The following is a 23,746-nucleotide window of genomic DNA, read 5'->3' as shown; positions in this document are numbered from 1 at the left end:
CCTTGATTAGGACTCAAAGCATAGCAATGATTCTGCAAGGTTCTTGCTTCTACCCTTAGAGTCATCCTTCCTTTTCCATGAAAGACAACCTGGGTTTGTGTCTAAGCAGGTTTTACAGACTGTTTCATTCCTCTAGAAGTTTGGGGGTCCACAGACTTCTTTTCATTTTGTACTATCTGCTCCTTTCAGTCCAAGCTAGTAGTGTTTATGCTCACACAATTCTCTTTAAAACTTTATGGGTCTTTTATGACTCTTATTAGGGTTCATGCCATTAGGTAAGTCTCACCTTCAAATCTCTGAGAAAACTCCTTCTCTACCATGAGTTTCTGCTAAGGCTGATGAACACCCTTACACTTCTTAGAAACTCTATTGTTTGAATGAATGGTTCTTCGATGCACTGCCTTAAGTATTTTGAGGTTGTAACAGTCAGCATACTCGCTTTGTGGCTTCCTCCTAGACCATATTTTTCTGACTGTGCCCTGGATTAAATTTTTGCCAGAAAGCCATCTCTTACTTTTGGCATCATTTGCCATTGGAGAGGATAGGAATTTTCAAACCTAACAATTCCAGGTTCCTTTTTATTTAAGAGTCATTCCTTTCACCCTCTCCTCTTGTATTTTACCCTAAGTAGATAGAAGAAGCCAGGCATCACTTTCAACATTCTGCCTGGACAAATCACCCAATCCATAAGATCTATTGTCTACTTTGTATGTAACTGCATGGAACACCACATAACTCTAACATAACAGGCTTTTCGTTTACAATAATATTTTCCTCATTCTCTGTTAAGCCCTAACTGTTAGCCTTCTCGAAGGCTATCAGGCTTCTAATAATGATCTTTTTAATGACCATTAGTCTTTCACTATTCTCATTTTTTCCAATTTCTTCCCATTGTTCAGTTCCAAATCTTCTCACACATTTTTAGGATTTTATTTTGGCAGCATGTCACCTCCAAGTATCTAAATCTCTATTAGTTATCAATTGTTGCATAAAAATCAATCCAAAACTTAGTGATTTTAAACAAAAGTGAACATTTATTATCTCATACATTTTCTTTACATCAGGAATTCTGGAACCCCATGGATGGATAACGAGGTTCACTTAGATTACTGTAGCCTGTTGATATCTTGATTTTTTGAGGGGGGGGCGGATAGGGCTAATACTTACACTAACTTAACTCCAAATCTACATCAGTTATGTAACTCTCCTCTCAGTATATTTAAACACATTGGGTACAGTAATCTACTCTACCCTCTTGAAGAAATATCTTCAGGAGCCTCTGACTTGCTCTAATCTGAACTGGGTCACTATTTAGGCCTGCTACATAGGTATCAGCATGAAATCTCCCTTCACCATCATCCTGAGAATATATTCCCTCCCTCTCTCTTCCTCATGTATTGTATTCCCTGTTTCCTGAAACCCATGATTTTCCTCTTTCTTGGTTCATTTCTTCATTTTCGTGGAGTACCTCCTCCATTAACTTTCTGAGAAAGAAAGCATGGGAGATAAAAATTTCTTAAAACTCGTTATCTAAAAATGTCTTTATTGTTCTCTTACAATCAGTTAAGAGTTCGGCTAGGTATCGAATCCTAGGTTGGAACATTTTCCCTCAGAAGTTTAAAGACTTTGTTCCATTGTATTCTGGCATCTAGTATTGCTATTGCTTAATTTAATGCCATTCTAATCACCTGTATCTCTCTCTATTCCCAATTTCAAAGACTAAGATTTCATCTTTTTGCCCTAAAATTGCACTTGATGTGAGTCTATTTTCACTGCGCATTTGGTGGGCCATTTCACTCTGTAAATTTTCATGAGTTATTTCCCTAATGATTTCTTTTCTCTGTTTTCACTATATGGAAATCCTATTATTCTAAACTGGAATCATGTTTTTTTTTCTTCTTTATTTTCTACTTCTTTGAGTTTTTATTTTACTTCCTGGGAAATTTCCTCTTATTTATTGAGAAGCCTTCTATTTAGTTTGTGCATGTTTTTTAAATATCCAAGAGCTTCTTGTTGATATTGTTCTTTTTCTATGAATTTTTAAAAATATCCTGTTCTTGTTGGATAGATGCAAGATCTTTTCTTACCTCTCTGAAGATACTAATAATAATGTTTTTAAGTTTACTACTCGTTGCAAGTCTTCCTCCAAGTTTGTTTGTTTGTTTGTTTTTGGTATTTTTTGTCTTTTTGTTTTAGTCTCAACCTTTCCTATTAAATGCTTTTTTCAAGCATGTGTGATCCCTGCCTATCTGCTAGCATTTAAGAGCAGGTCACTAAAAAGATGACTGGAAGTCTCTGAATCTCTACACTGAAATGGTCTTCTCTGTAGAGTAAAATGACTCAGCCACAATCCTTGGAAAGTCCAGAATTTTGGTCTTTTCTCCTTGATTTGTCAGTTTCCCAGGGAAGCTCTTCCAATATCTTACATAGAGGAAAAAAGGACTGTCTGCAATATTCTGGGAACTGAGCAGGAGAAAAGGCTGGGGGGTCTCATTTCTTAATAAATAACCTTTCACTTAATCCTCCTGTTTCCAGAACAGTCTCTAACTCTCCACTGTGCCTGGTATCTTCCCAATTCAGAGACTCTGTTTCACCTCTTTTGAGAATAAATGACCAGTCTTTTACCAGGTTGAGAGAAAAGCACTTGCTGGACCAAGCAGAGGTGGTCTAGGGGTCTAATTGTATCTTACATAGGCTTACAATGAATCCTCATTTTGCTTTTTGTTGTTGTTGTTTATGGATCCTCTTCTTCTTAATCCCTTCTTTTTCTCTACTTTCAGAGGCACCTAGTGCTGTCAGTTATAGAGATTGGGGGCTGTGGTGATATAAACCAGGTAGATTTCCAATTTTCCTCACACTGGCTAAGAATTTCTCTTTCTTGGGCCTTCCAAAGTCAGTTACCATTGTCCATCTGCTTTCCAGTTTCTGAAATTTTCTCCTTGTTTCTTCTCCTGTTCTCTTCATCCTTGTGGATATTTGCCTTAAATAAATATCTCTTTACCATATTTTTAGTGGGGTTTCAAATTGTGATTCTCAGACCAATACCAGTCCACAAATAGTTTACCAGTCCATGATGAAAGGAGATTGTCTCAGAACGTAAATCAACCTAGTCACTAAGCACACTGTTTAGTTTAACTTTCTTGTATTTTATGGATAGATTTCTATACCTGGTGGAAGGCACCTTCCTGATCACAGACTAGTGAAAGTTCAAATTGAGTACTTGTTCAAAAACCAGTCCAAAACTTTTCTCTTTTTCTCTGACAAAATTTTTTTTTTTTTTTTTTAAATTTCCCCCCCTCCCCTGGTTGTCTGTTCTTGGTGTCTATTTGCTGCGTCTTGTTTCTTTGTCCGCTTCTGTTGTCCTCAGCGGCAGGGGAAGTGTGGGCGGCGCCATTCCTGGGCAGGCTGCTCTTTCTTTTCATGCTGGGCGGCTTTCCTCAGGGGCGCACTCCTTGCACGTGGGGCTCCCCAATGCGGGGGGGACACCCTTGGGTGGCACAGCACTCCTTGCGCGCATCGGCACTGCGCATGGCCAGCTCCACACGGTCAAGGAGGCCCGGGGTTTGAACCGCGGACCTCCCATATGGTAGACGGAGGCCCTAACCACTGGGCCAAAGTCCGTTTCCCTCTGACAAAACTTATCTAACTTGTATTGCATCCCCCTATGGCCCAGCTTATAGCTCCCTAAAGTCATTTTTATAGGTAAAGGCAATTACAGGTCAGCAGTAATTATGGCAATAAGATGGAGTTCGGTTGGATTCCCAGAAGCGAAAGAATTTTCTAATACTCGCTCTAGCTTGGATGAAAGTTGGAAGGAAGAGAGATGATACGAACAGCTATATTCTTAAGATTTTTTTCTATTTAAAAATATATTAATTCAAAGAGAATATTTTAAATGGTCTAAGTTGTTAATTTATAAAAATTACTTTTCCACACTTATATTTCTTGAAAATTTTATTTAAACATAGATATATGACATAGTAGTTTGTATCACTTGGAAGCACCATTTGAGGCATTAAAATTAATTTAAAAAAAAAAAAACATACGTAGGCCTTGCCGCCGAGCCCACGACGTGCCGTAACAAAGGGGCCCACGTGACCCAGCACCAAACAGCCGTTTCGGAGCTCGAGACTCCAAAATGGCAGAGCAGCCGTCTCTAGGAAAGACCTCAGACCAAGTGTGCGCCTTCCTCTTCAAAAAACCTGGACGTAAAGGTGCTGCAGGCCGCAGAAAGCGCCAGGTCTGCGACCCCGAGCCGGGAGAAAGCGGCAGGAGTAGTGAGGAAGACAGCACTGTGGTTCGCCCAGAAAAGAAGCGGGCCGCGCACAACCCGATGATACAGAAGACCCCTGGCAGCGGTAAACAGAAGGCGGCTTACGACCATCTGAATAGCCAGGAGGAGAAGGAGCCCGAGAGCCTCGGCGTGGTCTACAAATCCACCCGCTCAGCGAAACCCGTGGGGCCGGAGGATATGGGGGCGACCGCTGTCTACCAGCTGGACACTGAGAAGGAGCGTGACGCACAAGCCATCTTTGAGCGTAGTCAGAAGATCCAGGAGGAGCGGAGGGGCAAGGAAGATGACAAAATCTACCGGGGAATCAATAATTACCAAAAATACGTAACGCCCAAAGACACGTCTACGGGCAACGCCTCTTCCGGGATGGTGAGGAAGGGCCCCGTCCGAGCTCCCGAGCACCTGCGTGCTACCGTGCGCTGGGATTACCAGCCCGACATCTGTAAGGACTACAAGGAGACTGGCTTCTGCGGCTTCGGAGACAGCTGCAAGTTCCTCCACGATCGCTCAGATTACAAGCATGGGTGGCAGATCGAACGTGAGCTTGATGAAGGTCGCTACGGTGTCTCTGAGGACGAAAACTATGAAGTGCAAAGCGATGATGAGGAAGTGCCGTTCAAGTGTTTCATCTGTTGCCGGACGTGCCAAAACCCCGTTGTCACCAAGTGCAGACATTATTTCTGCGAGAGTTGTGCACTGCGGTATTTCCGCACCACCCCGCGATGCTATGTCTGTGACCAGCAGACCAACGGCGTCTTCAATCCAGCCAAAGAATTGATTGCCAAACGGGAGAAGCAGCGCGCTGCGGGTGAGGGTGGTGCTTCCGGTTTCCCAGAAGAGCCCAGGAAAGAGACTAACAGGAGGAAGCAGGGGGTGAGTTGGGGTCCTGGATGGCTTGTAAAAGCACGGAGTTCTTCTGAATATGTTCCTTGTAACTAATTGGCAGATCATACAGGAGTTCTATATTCAGCTTCCTGAGGAGCCACCAAACTGTCTTCCACGGAGGCGGCACCATTCTACATTCCCACCAGGGGTGGAGTATTCCCGTTTTTCCACATCCTCTCCAGACCTTCAGTTTGTTGTTGTTTTTAATAATGCTCATTCTATGAGGCTGAAATGATATCTCATTGTAGTTTTGATCTGCATTTCCCTAATACCTAGTAATGTTGAACATTTTTTCATGTGCTTTTTGCCATTAGTATTTCCACCCTGCATTGGTTTTGACCACTCTTAGGCTTGAACTTCTCCACCATCTGTGAAAAATGAAGCCAGTTCCTTTGGGAAGAGATTAGGAGCTATCTGTTTTAAGGCCTGCTTCTTGCCCCAAGCAAAATGTCTGAGACAGTGTCCTGTGGCGTTAGGGACACTGGCATGCTTCTTTCTGAGTAACACCCAGATTTAGAAGCTGAGCGCTAGGTGTGTGGCCATGTCTTCTCAGCTTGCCTCTCCTGTTGTAGAACATCAGCTCATGATCTCGGGCAAGGGTAAGTGGGGCCGCATTATTCTCAGCAGCACTGTACTAAGGGTAGAGCCTCTGTTCTAACAGTAGTGGGTGGGAAGAAGAAGGAAGCCCCTGCCTCCTGGACGGACTCAGAAATACTGATTTCCTGCCTGCCTCCTCGGAAGATAGCCCTCCAACTTTAAGGAAAGGAGAGGAAGCACCATGTCTTGGGCTGCACCTGTCTGGAATGGAACTTGGGTCTCATTGAGCAGGGAGGGGGAAGGGACAGAGTAGTCTTGGTTCACATTCCATAGACTCCTGCTGTCCTTACTGAATTTTAGTCCGTTTTCCTGAATAGATATCTCTTCATTTGGTATATACCTTTAGGGCCATTTTCAGAGACATTAAATGATTGTCTTTAAGTAGCTTTCACCAATATCATTGGGGAATGGATCCATGAAGATCCTTCATGCTGTCGTGCTGACAATTGACCTCTCCTCCCATGTACTCTTTAGCTCACTATAGGTCATGCTCTGGCCGTACCCACTTCTGGTGGACATTATTAATGTGTGGCAGTGAGATTATTTTACGAATCCCAAAAAGAGAAAGATTATGTTTGTAAACTACTCTGCTCCTGAGTGTGCATCCCATTGATTGCATTAAGGTCAGCTGAGGGGTATTTGATTAGATTATTTGATCAGGTTACTTTAGGGCAGAGGTTCTTAATAAGGGGTCCATGAGCTTGAATTGAAATGCAAAAAACATTTTTGCGGGGATATGTTGGTGCAGGTGTGATACATTTATTAAATAATACACAGTATAGTGTGGACTTAGTAAGGGGTCCGTGGTTTTCACCTAAGTGGCACAGGGGTCCGTGGAACAAAAAAGGTTAAGAACCCCTGCTTTAGGGCTTTTAATTGGACTACATCAGTGAGGAGTGACTCAGGTTGAGTCCCCACCCCCTTGCTGAGTCTGATGTAAATGAATTCACATGAATAGGCAGAGGAAAAAGGGAGCCTGCATATTTGATTTTGCAATGTGAGAAGGGAGGATTGCTTAAGCATAAAGGCCCCAAGAGGCTGGGCCCACTGAGCAACTCAAGATGAGACCAGCCCTGCTATACGCATGATAGATTGTTGTGACCCGCGCAGTGTAGTCGCAATCAAACAGGGCCTGCGCAGTCCCGAGGAGGGAGAGGTGAGGGGATGGAGAAATGAAAGACACAAAAAAGCAGGGATCAGGTGGGCTGTGAGTAGCTGCAGGAGTGCAACAGTTACCACACGCACCCAGCTTAATTATGCAGTTTATTTTATATCCTTAGTACAAACAGTGCATACTGCTGTCCTCACAGGAAGTTCTTGTTACTAGGTCATTACAAATACACAAGTTATTCTTTGTTTTTATTAGCCTTCTAATATCACAGTTTTCCTAGACTTCATTATCCATAATCAACATAACTGATCAACACATAACCTTGCCCAGGGGTGCCTCCTTTATCTCCAGGCTCTCCAGGTGCACTTTCTTTATCCACATTCTTTCTGTGAACTTTGGAGCCTGCTTTGCAGGGCTCCCCACAATAGATTACAGCTGGAACTTGGGAAGAGAGCTGAACAGCTGAGACTGATATAGGAGATCCAGAAAGAGACAAGCCCAATGCCTGCTTGCAGCTGAAATTGGGAAGAAAGTGGAACAGCTGGGCCAGAGAGACAGTCCCAGAGGGGAAGACGGAAACTAGCCAGAGATTGCCCACCATCAACTTCAACACATGGCAGCTGACTTTGGTGAGAAACACCTCTTATGGGTGTCTTGAGTTGGAATTTTCATGACCTTGGAACTCTAAGCTTTTACCCCAAATAAATGCCCTCTATAAAAGCCAAAAACAAACAGAAAAAACGTAAGTATTGCCACAAATATTAATAAGAATGTCTGTTTCTCAAGTTTCTAAATATCTGAGTTGTATCTTCAACCCAATATTATTAAAATTTTCTTTTGGAAGTAGAGGAACTACAGGACTCACTTTAACTCTTTAACACACAGCATTCTCTTCCAAATTGAATACACTATTGCCGTTAATCCTTTGCTTGTGGTTTGTACTTTTAAGTGGTTTCTATTAGTTTGTTGGTTTGTTTCTATGTGCCTGAGAAATAGAGTTGAAAAATTATCATAAAATTAAGAATATAAAAAAAATGTGATAAAGAAGGTGTAGTGGAAAATATCTGGAAATTCTATTCTTCTGAAGCAAATAAAAAATGGTGCTTAAAAACTCAGGGAGCCACATAGTCATAGCAGTGATGTTGAGTAAATTGATCTCTTTCTGTCTCAGTTTCCTTATTGGCAAAATAGGGATAATAGTGCCAAACATTTGGGGTTGTAGAGGAATAAATAAGACAACCATTTAAAAAGTACGAAGCATACTCCTAACCCACAGTAATGCTCAATAAAAGCATTTTATAATGGTGCATTCAGACTATTAGTCAAGGTTCTGTAGGGAGACAGAACTAACAGGGATATCTGTAAATAGTATGAGATTTTTATAAGAATTGTCTCACAGAACTGTGAGGATGCACAAGTTTAAATTCTGTAAGGCAGGCCACAAGCTGGGAATTCCATTGAAGATGTTTGATGAATTCCCTCAGGAAAAGCTGGCTGGCTGAAGTAGAGATAGAAATTCTCTCTTCTGACTGTTGAAATTTTTACTTCTCCGTTTAAAGCCTTCAACTGATTGGATGAAGGCAATCTCATTGCTGAAGGCAATCTCCTTAGTTGACTGTAGATGTCACGAGCCATAGATGCAATCAACTTACTGAAGATTTAGGTCAATGAAATGTCCTCACAGTAACATTCAGGCCATGGTTTGTGTGACCAAACAACACCAAAACCTGGCCAAGTTGACATATGAACTTAACCATCATGCAGACATTTGAAGAAAGAAACTACAATGAGAAAAATTGTGACAGTACTGATTAATTTGAAAGATATTTCTTCAACCATCTTGAAAACCCAGAATTATAAAATAACTGAAGAATTGAGTTATACGAAAAAAGTCTGAGGCCTAAATTGAACATTACAATGAAAAAATCATGCCTCTGTTTAGAACAATGCTAGAAAATAAGACTTGGATCCCCTATGCAGGTTTAATCAAAAGTGAAGAGGGATAGGCATCAGTGGAAATGGCAGAGTAGAAACTTCCAAGGACCTTTACTTTCACAGAAACACTAAAAAAAAAAAAAAAGATCAAAAACTGTCTGTGATGGTTAGGCTAATGTGTCAACTTGCCCAGGTAATTGTGCCCAGTTGTTTGGCAAGCAAGCACTGGGCTAACTGTAATACAAGGGCATTTATGGACTTTAGTCACCATTGACATTACTGCAGTGGTAAATCATAGATAGCTGATTACAATTACATCAGTCAGGGAGATTGCCATCAGCAATGAGTGACACTTTATCCAATCGAGTGCCTTGAAAGGGGAAATGATTTCAGCTGAGAATTTCCCAGATTGTCTTTGGACAGCCAAGGTCTCCCAGAACTCATCAAGGACCTTCACTGGACTTTCTTTGGGTCCCCTGGTTGCAGCAGAACCTGGACTTGTGCATCCCCACAGTCGTGTGAGAGACTCTGATAAAATCTCTTACTATTGACAAATATCTCTTGTTGATTCTGTTTCCCTAGAAAACTCTGACTAATGCACCGTCACAATCAACTTTGTCAGAACTTTAGAAAAAATTCAAAAGTTTATGGCAACCAACCACACGAGAAAAAGGCAACTTTAACATGGTAGAAGAGCTTTGTAACCTATTAAATTAAGTCTTGGCCTACTCCTCACCCTCCCCAGTGTGGTGATGGTCTTGAAGATGGAAATCCATGTTCCTGTTGTGGGTTCATGGTTCAGGAGAGAGAGAAGTAGACCTTATTCCCAAGGAGCCGTGTTTGTCTGTTTTGATCTGTCTGGGAGTTCACTAAAGGATTGACACAAGATACTTGCCTTTGTTTGACTGACCCAGACCTCTCTGTAAGGCCATTCTTTGAAAATGCTAAGACACTGCCACCTAGGACAAATTACAGTTGAGGCAAACAATAGACATTCTGAAAACTTTTGGAGGAAAAGTTGGGGAAAGCTGCCTTGGGGAATAAGTACTTTGAAAAGTTCCTCCATTTAATAAGGAATGTAGAGAATGATGTACATTCCAGGGCAGGATGCATACTCAGAAAATACATGAGAAGACCCTAACCTCCAGCTGGTCTTTAGACTCAGCCTATGCAAAAAGTGAAGGAAAAGGCAGAGTTTTAAATGGCCTGGCTAAAATTTGAAGGAGGAGCCACACAGTGTCAAATCTGGAAAAACTAAGAGAGCATTTTTTCTTTTTATGGCTACAGGCATTTAAGGAAATCTTTATCAAAACACAGCTGACAAAAAATCTAAAGGAACAAATTTCAGAGATTACACACAAAAAAGGATGCATTCTTTAAGAAACAATTTTTAAAAGTTAATGAACAAACATATAACTAGAAGCCACAGTAGGCAGCAACAAATCCTGAAGAGGGAAAATAATCTGATTTTCTGTGCTACAACATAATATTCAAAGTATCAACTTTCAGTAAAAGTTAAGAGGCATGTAAAGAAACAAAGTATGTTCCATTCACAGGGAAAAAAATAAGGGACAGAAACTGTCCCTGAGGAAGCACAGAAACTGAACTTGTAGGCAAATATTTTAAATCAACTGTATTAAATATGCTTAAACAGCTAAAGGGCCCTATAAAAAGAGCCAAAGGAAAACAAGAGAACAAGATATCAACAAATAAAAACAATAAAAAGATAAAAAATTGCAGAAGGAGCCAAATAGACATTTTGGAGCTGAAAAGTACAATAATTTTAAGGAAAAATTCAGTAGATGGGTGTCAACAGATGAAATGAGCAGGCAGAAGAGAGCATCAGCAAACTTTAACATAAGTCAATAGAGATTACCCAGTGTAATGAACAGAAAGAAAAAAGAATGAAGAAAAATGAAGAGAGTCTCAGAGACTTATGAAACACCATCAAGCATATCAACATACATATAGTAAAAGCCTGAAATTAGATGAGAGAAAGGGGCAGAAAGAATATTTGAAAAATAATAGCTGAAAACTTTACAAATTTGGTGAAAAAAAATACATTAATCTACACATCAAAGAAGCCCAAAAAAGTCCAGGTAGTATAAACTCAAAGATTCCCACACCTAGACACATCATAATCACCTTGTAAAAAGGCAAAGACAAAAAATCTTTAAGCAGCAACAGGGAAGCAATGCAACATGTATTAAGAGATCCTCAATAATATTAAGAGTGTTCCTTATCAGAAATCATGGAAGCCAAAAGCAGTTGGATGACAATTTGGAGTGCTGAAAGAAAAAATATGTCACAAAAATTGACATAATTGAATGAAAAATCAAGACATTCACAGTTACACAAAAGCTGAGAGAGCCCATCACTAGTACACCTGTTCTATATGAATTGCTAAAAGGCAGTTGTTCAAGCTGAAATAATGAACACATTACAGAAAAACACAAGATAGTAACTCAAAGTCCTATGAAGAAATAAAGAACATGAATAAAGATAACTACATAGGGAATACAAAAGCTAGTACTATTGTATTTTTAGCTTTTAACTCCTTTTTTTCCAATATGATTTCGAAGACAAATACCTAAAACAAAAACTATAAATCTTTATAAATGGGCACTCAATATATAAAGACATAATGTACAACAATAATAACTATTTTTAACAATAATAAAGGAGAAGAAAGCCAGCACTAAACAGGGGCAGATATTTTGTATATTATTAAAACTAAGTTGGTATTAATTCAAGCCAAATTGTTATTATTTTAAGTTCTTAATTGCAAATCCAAAAGTAATCACTAAGAAAATAAGTATATACAGAAAAGGAAATAAGGGAATCAAAACAGTACACTAAAAAATCAAACAGAAGAAGATAGTTTTGGAGGGATTGAAAAACAAGAATAAGACATATAGAAAACAAGAAGCAAAATGGCAGAAATAATTCCTGTCTTATCAGTAATTACATGTAAATGGATTAATTAAATTCTCCAGTTATTAGGAAGGGATTGCAGAATGGCTTTTTTAAATGATCTAATTGTATGATATCCACTAGAAACTCATTTGAGATTAAAAGACACAAATAGGTTAAAGTGAAAGGATGGAAAAAAAGATTCCATGAGAACAGTAACCAAAGCAGAACTGGTGTACTTATACTAATATCATGAAATATAGATTATAAGTAAAACATTATTATAAGAGAAGAAGAATGACATATTTTGGAATTATAAACATGTATGCACCTAACAACAGAGCCTACAAATAGCTAATGTTAACAGAATTAAAGGGAGATATAGACTGTTCTACAATAAAAACTGGAAAATTCAATACCCCATTTTCAATAATGGATAACACAACCTGACAGAAGATCAATAAGGGAATGTAAAATTTGAACACTATAAGCCAACTAGACTGAACAGACATATACAGAATATGCTACACAAAAACAACAGAATACACTTTCTTCTCAAGTAAACATAGATCATATTTTAGACTGTATTTTAGAACATAAAACAAGTCTCAATAAGTTGGAAAAGAGCAAAATAAACCCAAAGCTAGCAGAAGGAAATAATGACAATTAGAGCAGAGGTAAGGGAAATAGAAAATAGAAAAACAATAGAGAAAATTAACAAAACTAAAAGTTTTTTCCTTGAAAATATCAATAAAAATCATAAACCTTTTTAGCAAGACTGACAAAGGAAAAAAAACTGACAAAAAGCACAAATATCTAAAATTAGAAATGAAAGTGGGGACATTACTACTTACCTTACAGAAATAAAGAGGATCATAGGAGAATATAATGAACAATAGTAGGCCAACAAATTAGATAACCTAGATGAAACAGAGATGAAACACATAAATTACCTAAACTGACTCAAGAAAAAGTAGAAAATCTGAACAGACCTTTAACAACTAAAGAGATTGAATTATTATTCAAAACCTTCCCATCAAAGAAAAGTTCAAAAGACCAGATGGCTTCACTGGTGAATTCTACCAAACATTCAAAGAATTAACACCAATCCTTCTCAAACTCTTCCAAAAAATTGAGGAGGAGGGAATACTTTCTAACTCATTTTATAAAGGCAACACCAACCTAATACTGGAGCCAGATAAAGACATCCCAAGAAAAGAAAATTACAGACCAGTGTCTCTTATTGTCTTAGTTTCCATGCTGCTATGACAAATTCCATATAATGAATTGGCTTAAACAATGGGAATTTATTGTCTCATTTTTGGAAACTGAAAGGCTAGCTTCCTCCCAGGGTCAGTAACTTTCTAGCTGGTTGGCAATCCTTGGGTTCTCTGGCTTTCCCATCATATAGCAATGTCCTTTCCTTTCTTTTCTGGGTTCCCACTGACTTCGAGCTTCTGGCTTATCCCTATCTCTTTATAAGGCCTCCAGTAATAAGATTGCTTATTTGTTGGCCCCATTCCTTATTTAGTTGGCCACAATTTAAATAAAAATAACATCTTCAAAAGGTCCTGTTTACAATGGATTCACAGCCATAGGAATGGATTTGAGATTAAAAACAGGTTTCCTTTCTGGAGTACATAACTCAATCTAATATACTTATGACTAGAGATGCAATATTGTCTTTAAAATACTAGCAAATTGAATTGAGCAGCACATTAAAAAGACTACACACCTTGACTAGTTTGGATTTATTCCAGGAATAAGGATAGTTCTAAATACAAAATTCAATCAATGTAATTTATCACATTGATATAGCAAAGAGAAAAAACCCACATGAATATCTCAGTTGACATAGAAAAGGGATATGACAAAACCTAGTATCCTTTCAAGATAAGCATCACTCAAAAACTAGAAATAGTAGCAATCCCTCAGCATGATAAAGGGCATTTGTGATATAAGTCATAGATAACATCAAATTCAATGTTAAATGAATTGCCCTTAAGATCAGGAACAAGACAAGGATGCTTACTTTCACCACTGTTTTCCTACTTTGCCTGGAAATCCTTGCCAGAACAATTAGGTAAGAACATAAAATATGCATACTGGAAAGGAAGAAGTAAAACTATCTCCATTATATATGATATGACCCTATATATATATTAATAGAAAATCACAAAGAATCCACAAGAAAACTACTGAAGCTAATTCAGCAGGATTCAGAATGAACTTTTAAAAAACCAATTGTTCTATACACCAGCAAGAACAGTCTGAAAAAGAAACCAAGAAAACAATTCCATTTACACAGCATCTAAAACAATAAAGTATCTCTTTTTACTTAGGAGGCAAAAGACATGCACTGAAAACTAGAAAACATTGCTGTAAGAAATTAAATATGATCTAAATAAATGAGAAGGCATCCTATGTTTAGGGGTTGGAAGACAATATTGTTTAGATATCAAAACTATCCAAAAGCGATCTACAGATTCAACACAATCCCTATAAAAATTCCAGCTTCCCTTTTGCAGAAATGGAGCAGGCTATCCTCAAATTCATATGGAATTACAACAGAACCTACTGAACAGCCAAATCAGTCTTTAAAAAGAAGAATAAATTTAGAGTACTCACATTTCCTGATTCCCAAACTTATTACAAAGCTACAATGTGGTACTGGCATAAGGACAAATAGACCAATGGAATAGAATTGAGAGTTCAAAATAGGGAAGCGGACTTGGCCCAATGCATAGGGCATCTGTCTACCACATGGGAGGTCCACGGTTCAAACCCTGTGCCTCCTTGACCCGTGTGGAGCCGGCCCATGCACAGTGCTGATGTGCACAAGGAGTACCGTGCCACACAAGGGTGTCCCTCATGTAGGGGAGCCCCACGTGCAAGGATTGTGCCCCATAAGGAGAGCTGCCCAGTGCAAAAGAAAGTGCAGCCTGCCCAGGAATGGCAGCGCACACACAGAGGGCTGATGCAGCAAGATGATGCAACAAAAAGAAACACAGATTTCCAGTGCCACTGATATGGATAGAAGCGGTCACAGAAGAACACACAGCAAATGGACACAGAGAGCAGACAACCTTGGGGCGGGGGGGGGGGGGGAGAAAGAGGAGAGAAATAAATAAAAATAAATCTTTAAAAAAAACAAAAATACATCTATGGCCAATTGATTTTCAACAAGGGGAAAGAATCACATTTTCAACAAATGGTGCTGGGAAATCTGGATTTCCACATGCAAAAATAAGGAAGTCAGCTTCTCTACTTCACACTATATATAAAAATTAACTCAAAATGAATCAATGGCCTAAATATAAGGGCTAAAACAACAAAACTATTAGAAGATAACAGGAGAAAATATACATGACCTTGGACTGGGCAAATGGAGTCTTAGATATGACATCAAAAGCATGAGCAACAACAACAAAAAAAGAAATAGGAAAATTAGACTTCATTAAAATTGAAACTTTTCTGAATCAAAAGTTTAGTGGGAGAAAATAGTTGTTAATCATATAGCTGATAAAGGTTTAATACCCAGAAAATATGAAGAACTACAATTCAACAACAAAAAAGACAAAAGAGTAATTTAGAAAGGATTTGAATAGATATTTGCAAAGAATATATGCACATGGCCAACAAGTACATGAAAAGATGCCTAACATCATTAGTCATTGGAAAAATTCAAATTCAGTCTGCAGTGAGCTACCACACCACACCCACTAGGGTAGCTTAAAAAAAAAACAGAAAATAACAAATGTTGACAAGGATGTGGAAAAACTGGAATTTCACATATTGCTGCTTAGAAAGTAAAATGGTGTAACCACTATGGAAAACAGTTTGAAAGTTCCTCAAAAAATTAAACATGATTCATGAATTCCACTTCTAGACATATTCCCAAAAAATTTTAAAAGTGTTCAAATACTGTACATGAATGTTCATAGAAGCACTATTCACAAAACTGAAAGATAGAAACAATCCAAATGTCAATCAACTGATGAATTGGTTAATTAAATATATCCTTGCAATGGAATATTATTCAGCCATAAAAAGTACTGATATGTGCTACATGATATATGAACTTTGTAGCAGTTTGGCATTAGTTATGAATTCCACAAATAGTTACTGGATTATATTTGTAAACTGATCTATAGGAGGTATCACTTTTAATTGATTAAATTATGATTAGGACTTTGGGCCATGTTAGTAGAGCATTGAGGCCCTGCCCCTTGGTGGGCGGAGACTCACAGATAAAAGAATGGCAAAGGACAGAGTTGGGAGTTTTGAGCTGGAGCCCAGGAATTAAGCACACAGAGGAGCAGAGCAACTGAGCCTCGAGAGAATTGAGCCCTGGAGAGAGAGACAGAGCCAATCCCCTGATAGTCTACAGCTGGCCTTATGGAGAGACGCAAAGCCTAGAGAGCCTCATAGTCTACAGTTGACCTTGAAGAGAAAATAGGAGCTGAGCCTGGAGAGAAATGAGTCCTGGGACGAGAGGAACCCAGGAAGCCTGAACCCTGGCAGATATTGGCAGCCAACTTGCTCTAACACATGGCAATAGACTTCGGTGAGGGAAGTAACTTAGGCTTTATGGCCTGGTAACTGTAAGCTTCTACCCCAAATAAATGCCCTTTATAAAAAGCAACCAATTTCTGGTATTTTGCATCAGTACCCCTCTGGCTGACTAATACAGACCTCAAAAACATTCTAAGTGAAAGAAGCCTGACACAAAATGTCACATATTGTATGATTCCATTTATATGAAATGTCCTGAAAAGGTAAATTCATGGAGATATTATAGAAAGCAGATTAGTGGTTGCAAGTGTGGTTGGGGTAGAAGGGACTGGTCAGGGACTGTTTAGTTGATATGGGGTCTCCTTTGGGATGATGAAAATGTTTTGGAACTAGACAGAAGTGATGTTTGCACAGCACTGTGAATGTCCTAAATGCCACTGAATTGTACACATTAAGATAGTTAATTTTATGTTATGTGAGTTTTACCTTAATTTTTTTTAAGAGAAGAAGTCTTTCTTTGCAAGTTAGACTTCAACCACTCCAACCAAAATATCTATTCAATATGTTATTTTCTTTATTTTTAACATAGAAACCAGAAATTCCTGGTCTACAGAATAGACAGTGTTTTATCTCATAGAGTGGTTCACCTTTTAGGAACAACAATGTTATTTGGGGCATTTTATGCCTCAAGTTTTCACAATAGACATTAATAAGATTTTGTCTTGGGTATTTGACCTATGGATTAGAAGATTAACCTAAGCTGGAGAACAGTCAAGCAAAAGCCAAAGTTTATCCCTATTCTGTGCCTTTTATATCTTTAACATTCAGAACAAAGGGGTTCAAAAGTATTAGAATGATCTAGAGGCACTGAAAAGGCCCTTTATTACCTGTGACAGTTTAAAACTTTTTGTGGATCCTAGAAAAGATCATGTCCTTAGAACAAATCCATTCCTGTGCATGTAAACCTATTACAGGTGGGAACTCTTGATTAAATTACGTTTGTTAAGGACCTTTGATTAGATTGCATGACCCGGGGTGGGTCTTAATCCTCTTACTGGAGTCCTTATAAATGGAGGACTAAAAGCAGCAGACATAAGAAAAAATCAGCAGAGATGGAGAGAGGCCTCAGAAGTCAACAAACCCAGAAGAGATAAAAACCACAGGTCTGGAAGAGAGCGGAGCAACTAGCAAACCAACATTGTATCCTGCCATGTCCTTGATCACCCACAGCTGAACTTGAAGAGAAAGCATCTTTAGATGTCACACCATGTGCCCTATTTCCCACAGCTGCAACCTGGTGAGATGGCATCTCTTGATACCTTGATTTGGACACTTTCACAGCCTCAGAACTGTAAGCTTTTAACCTAATAAATTCTCATTATAAAAGCCAACAAATTTCTGGTACATTGCTCCCAGCAGCACTTAGCTAACTAAAGTAAAATAAAAAAAGTTTTGATTATTTCTAGGGTGTTCTAGGCAGTGGGATGTACTGTATATATTTGAAAGATTCCCAACATGGATTAAAACAAAGAGTTTTCTGCCTAATCCCTACCTGACCTGAAATCTAAATGTATTTTATTATTATACTTCAAAATCCAGATACTCTGGTTAAATGATATTTTCCCATGCAGTGCAATCCTCAATGGAGCATAGCCGTTTTGTGATGCCTATAAACATCCTGAGAACAAGACTTTATAACTTATTTATTGTCTCAAGAAATTTTGGTAAGAGGTTTTAAGTCTAACTCTACCACTTTTTTGCTAAATGATCTTTAATACCAAGCCAGTTACCCCTATTCAACCTCAATTTCTTCAATTATAAAACAGGGATGATAACCAGACAGAGTTGATGTGAGGATTTAATATAATAATATGGGGAAGCAGGAAGCAGACTTGGCCCAGTGGTTAGGGCATCCATCTATCTACCACATGGGAGGTCCACAGTTCAAACCCCGGGCCTCCTTGACCCATGTGGACCTGGCCCATGCACAGTGCTGATGTGCACAAGGAGTGCTGTGCCACGCAGGGGCGTCCCCCGTGTAGGGGAGCCCCACGCGCAAGGAGTGCACCCCATAAGGAGAGCCGCCCAGCGTGAAAGTTTAGCCTGTCTAAGAATGGCACTGCACCACAGACAGCTGATACAACAAGATGACGCAACAAAAAGAAACACAGATTCCTGTACCACTGACAACAACAGAAGTGGACAAAGAAGAAGACACAGCAAATAGACAGAGAACAGACAACTGGGGTGGGGGGTGGGGGAAGGGGAGATAAATAAGTCTTTAAAATAATAATAATAATAATAATAATATGGGGAAGTGGACTTGGCCCAGTGGATAGGGCATCCGTCTACCACATGGGAGGTCTGCGGTTCAAATCCCAGGCCTCCTTGAGCCGTGTGGAGCTGGCCCACGCACAGTGCTGATGCGCGCAAGGAGTGCTGTGCCACACAGGAGTGTCTCCCATGTGAGGGAGCCCCACGCACAAGGAGTGCACCCCATAAGGAGAGCCACCCAGCACAAAAAAAGTGCAGCCTGCCCAGGAGTGGTGCCGCACACATGGAAAGCTGATGCAGCAAGATGACCCAACAAAAAAAGAAACATAGATTCCCATGCCGCTGACAACAGCAGAAGTGGACAAAAAGAACACACAGCAAATGGACACAGAGAACAGACAACTGGGGGGGGGGCGGGGAAGGGAAAATAAATAAAATAAATCTTAAAAAAAATAAAATAATAATATGCCAAAGGACTACACAAATGTCAGGGATTTATATTACCTCTTTCAGTGCTTTACAAATAGTAGGTGCAAAGTTTATATTTGTTTAATTGAGTTGTGTAATGGGTCTTCGGACTATAAGACTAATCTTACTTTGCACTGACTGAATTAAACTTGACCCTTTCTCAAGAAGTTATGTCTCAGAACAAACTGAATCCTGGATATACTAATATTTTTGTATTAAACTATGTTATAACAGTATTATGTCACATTTACTACAAAAGCTATTAATGAAATATGCTAATAAGAAAATTGTTAATTGTTTCTTTTTAAAAGAGAGAAATGAAGTCCCTTCCACTATTAGAATCTTTTTAGTAAAACACATCTTTCGGTGTTTATAGCATTCCTGGAAAATGTGAAAAAGTTAATACATCCCAGTAGGTGAGCAGTTTCTTATCCCTAGCAGGAATATTAATCACTATTATTATCATCTCAGTAAGTCTTTGACCTCATAGGGAGATGTATGCTGCTGGCTTTGGGGAGGGAAATGAATGTTGGAGCAGAGTTTTCATACTGAGAAACTGATAAGGATTATTCACGGTTTTACTGCCTAATAAGGAAAATCAGCATCAGTGTAGAAGGTTTAATTTCAGGATCAAGGAAAAAGCAGCCATGGTACCTGAAATGACACCAAAAAAATTACTCCTTTGGGTTTAAGTCTTTTTTGGTTAATTATTTAATTAGAGAAGTTGAAGGTTTAGAGAAAAATCATGTAAAAAATACAGCATTCCCATTATTAATATTTTGCATTAGTGTGGTACCTCTGTTACAATTGATGAAAGAATATTAAAATTGTACCAATAAGTATAGCTCATTGTTTACAATAGGGTTCACTGTGTTGTGCAATCCTATGTTTACTCTTTTAACATATATATGACCTAATTTTTCCCCCTTTAACCACATTTGCATATATAATTCAGTGCTATTAATTATACTCATAATGTTGGACTACCATCTCCACCATCCATTTCCAAAACTTTGCAATCAACCCAAATTGAAATTATGTACAAATTAAGAATTAACTCCTCATTCCTACCTCCAATCCAACCCCTGGCACATATAGTCTAGATTCTAACTCTGAGTTTGCTTATTCTAATTATTTCATATCTGTGAGATCATACAATATTTGACCTCTGTGTCTTCCTTATTTCACACAACAATCTTCAGAGTTTATTCATGTTGTCACATGAACCAGAACTTTATTCCATTTTAATGCTGAATAATATTCCATTGTATGTTTGTACCACATTTTATTTATCCATTTATCAGTTGATGGATACTTGGCTTGCTTCCCTTTTTGGGCAATTGTGAATAATGCTGCTAGGATCATTGGAGTGCAAATATCTCTTCAAGTTCCTGCTTCCAATTTTTTTGGGGTATATACCTAGCAGAAGTATTGCCAAATGTATTAGTCTGCTATGCTACCAAGAGCAATATACCAGAAATGGGATGGCTTTTGCAATGGGGATTTATTAGCTTACAAGCTTACAGTTCCCAGGCCATGAAAATGTTCAAATCAAGGCCTCGTCAGGTGATGCTTTCTCCCTGAAGACTGACTACCAGCAATCCTGGACTCCTCTGTCATGTGGCAAGGCATATGGTAGCATCTGCTGGTCTCTTCCTTCTCTTCTGGATTTTGTTGACTTCAGTTTTGGCTTCCATGGCTTTCACTCTTTTCTCTCTGAATTATATTCTCTTATAAAGGACTCTAGTAAGAGGATGAAAACTCACTCTGGGCCACACTCAAACTGAAGTAACCTGAACAAAAGGCCCTTAACTGAAGTAACCTAATCAAAAGGTCCTATCTAAAATAGGTTTACACCCAAAGGAATGAACTAGCTTCAAGAACATAATTTTCTAGGGTCCATATAGCTTTAAATCATCACACTGGTCATATGGTAATTTTATACTTAGCTTTCTCAGAACTGCCAAACTACCTTCCACAGCAGCTGCACTATTTTACATTCCCACCAGCAATGAATGAGTGTTCCTATTTCTCCACAGCCTCTCCAACACTTGTAATTTTCTGTTTTTTTATTAGTGTACATTCTAGTGGGTGTAAACTGATATTGTAGTTTTGATGTGCATTTCCCTAATAGCTAATGATGTTAAGCAACTCTTCATGTGCTTTTTAGCCATTTGTATATACTCTAGAGAAGTGTCTGTTCAAGTCTTCAGTCCATTTTTTAATTGGCCTGTGTGAATTGTAGGATTTCTTTATATATTATGGATATTAAACCCTTATTATATATGTGGTTTCCAAATATTTTCTTCCTTTGAGTAGGTTGCCTTTTCACTTTTGTGATAAAGGCCTTTGATGCACAAAAGTTTTTTATTTTGAGGAGGTCCCATATATCTATTTATTCTTTTTTTTTTCTTTGCCTTTTTTAATTCTTTTTTAAAAAATATTACATTAAAAAAATATGAGGTCCCCATGAACCCCCCACCCCCCTCACCCCACTACTCCCCCCATAGCAACATTCTCCTCCATCATCATGACACATTCATTGCATCTATTCTTTTTGTTCTTTGTGCTTTGGGTATAAGACTTAAGAAACCATTGTCTACCACAAGATCCTGAAGATTCTTCTCTACATTTTCTTCTAGGAGTTTCATAATCCTGGTTCATCTAGTTAGGTTTTTGATCCATTTTGAGTTAATTTTGGGATAGGGTGTGAGATAGGGGTCTTCTGTCATTCTTTTGCCTATGGACAACAGCACCATTTGTTGAAGAGACTATTCCTTCCCAGTTACATGGACTTGGAAGTCTTGTCAAAAATCAATTGGAAAAAAAAGAAAAAGATCAAAAGAAAAAACAAAAAACAATTGGCAAACGTGGGTGTGGCTCAAGTGGTTGAGCACCTGCTTCCCACATCGTTCAGTTCCCAGTGCCTCCTAAAAAAAAAAAACAAGCAAAACAAAGAAAACCAACTGAGGGGGGTCGATGTGGCTCAGTGATTGAACACCGGCTTCTCATATATGGTCCAGGGTTCAATCCCCAGCCCCCAGCACCTCAAAAAAAACAAACAAAAAAACCCAATTAGCCATAGATGTAAGGGTCTATTTATGAACTGTCAGTTTGAATCTATTGGCCTATATACCTCTCCTTATGCTGGTACCATGCTAGATTGACCACTGTAGCTTTGTCCAATAAGATTTAGAATCAGGAAATGTGAGTCCTCCAACTTTGGTCTTCTTTTTCAAGATGGTCTTGGCTATTAAGGGCCCCTTACCCTTCCAAATAAATTTCAATTCTATACCCTTGAGTACGATATTGGCTGGATTTTTCATATATGCCCTATATCATGTTGAGGAAATTTCCCTCTATTCCTAAATTTCAAAGTGTTTTTATCAAAAAAGGATGATAGATTTTGTCAAGTGCCTTCTCTGCGTCAATAGAGATGATCATGTGTTTTTTTCCCTTCAATTTGTTAATGTGGCTTATTATTTTAGTTAATTTTTTTGCATTGAATCACCCTTGCATACAAGAAAAAAACCACTTTGTCATAATGTATAATTCTTTTAATATGTTGTTGCATTCAATTCGCAGGTAATTTATTAAGAATTTTTGCATCTGTATTCATTAGAGAGACTGGTTCTTGAAGTATCTTTATCCAACTTGGGTATTAGGATGATGCTGACCTGATAAAATGAGTTAGGTAGTTTTTCCTAAAGAAAAGTTTCAGCAGGATTGGATTAATTCTTCTCCAAGTGATTGGTAGAATTCACCTGTGAAGCCATCTGGTCCTGGGCTTTTCTTTGTGGGTAGGATTCGATGACTGATTCTATCTCTTCACTTTTGATTGGTTTATTGAGATCTGGCATAGAGTTTTCCATAATATCTACTTATGATCCTTTTTATTTCTATGTTGTCAGTCATAATATTCCTCTTTCATATCTCATTTTATTTCTTTGTATCTTCTTTTTTCTTTGTTAGTCTGGCTAAAGGCTTGTTAATTTTATTGATGTTTTCCAAGAACCAATATTTGGTTTTGTTGATTCTATCTTTTTTTCCTCAATTTCATTTATTTCTGCTCTAATCTTTATTTCTTTCCTTCTTCTTGCTTTGGGATTAGTTTGCTGTTCTTTTTCTACTTTCTCCAGGTGTTCAGATGTGTCTTTGATTTTAGCTCTCTTTGTTTTTATATGTATGTTTAGGGCAATAAATTTTCCTGTCAGCACTGCCTTCACTGCATCCCATATGCTACGATATGTTGTATTCTAGTTTTAATTTGTCTTAAGATATATTTTTTTTCAAAGATTTATTTATTTATTTAATTTCCCCCCCTCCCCTGGTTGTCTGTTCTTGGTGTCCATTTGCTGCGTCTTGTTTCTTTGTCCGCTTCTGTTGTCGTCAGCGGCACGGGAAGTGTGAGCGGCGCCATTCCTGGGCAGGCTGCACCTTCTCTTCACGCTGGGTGGCTCTCCTCACGGGCGCACTCCTTGCACGTGGGGCTCCCCCACGCGGGGGACACCCCTGTGTGGCACGGCACTCCTTGCGCGCATCAGCGCTGCGCATGGCCAGCTCCACACGGGTCAAGGAGGCCCGGGGTTTGAACCGCGGACCTCCCATATGGTAGACGGACGCCCTAACCACTGGGCCAAAGTCCGTTTCCCTTAAGATATTTTTTTATTTCTCTTACAATTTCTTCTTTGACCCACTGATTGTTTAAGAATGTGTTGTTTAGCCTCCATGTATTTGTGAACCTTCCTGTTCTC

At 38.7% G+C, this 23,746-nt stretch overlaps 1 protein-coding gene across 2 annotated transcripts in view; it reads left to right on the top strand.

The window, feature by feature from the left end:
- ACMSD (aminocarboxymuconate semialdehyde decarboxylase) overlaps positions 1 to 23,746 on the top strand; it is a 96,891-nt gene that overhangs the window by 50,231 nt on the left and 22,914 nt on the right. Inside the window, exon 1 of one of the 2 annotated variants that reach the window (XM_023585112.3) lies at positions 3,997 to 5,167. The exons of the other annotated variant lie outside the window; for it this stretch is intronic. Coding sequence (XP_023440880.2) covers positions 4,139 to 5,167 — 1,029 coding nt within the window. The 5' untranslated portion in view covers positions 3,997 to 4,138. Of the gene's footprint in view, positions 1 to 3,996; positions 5,168 to 23,746 lie in introns of those variants that run through there. 2 annotated transcript variants of the gene reach the window in all.

The sequence above is a fragment of the Dasypus novemcinctus genome, chromosome 7 (assembly GCF_030445035.2).
Source record: "Dasypus novemcinctus isolate mDasNov1 chromosome 7, mDasNov1.1.hap2, whole genome shotgun sequence".
Taxonomy (NCBI): Eukaryota; Metazoa; Chordata; class Mammalia; order Cingulata; family Dasypodidae; genus Dasypus; species Dasypus novemcinctus.
Note: the sequence above shows the minus strand (reverse complement) of the source record. Positions and strands in the feature narration are given on the sequence as shown.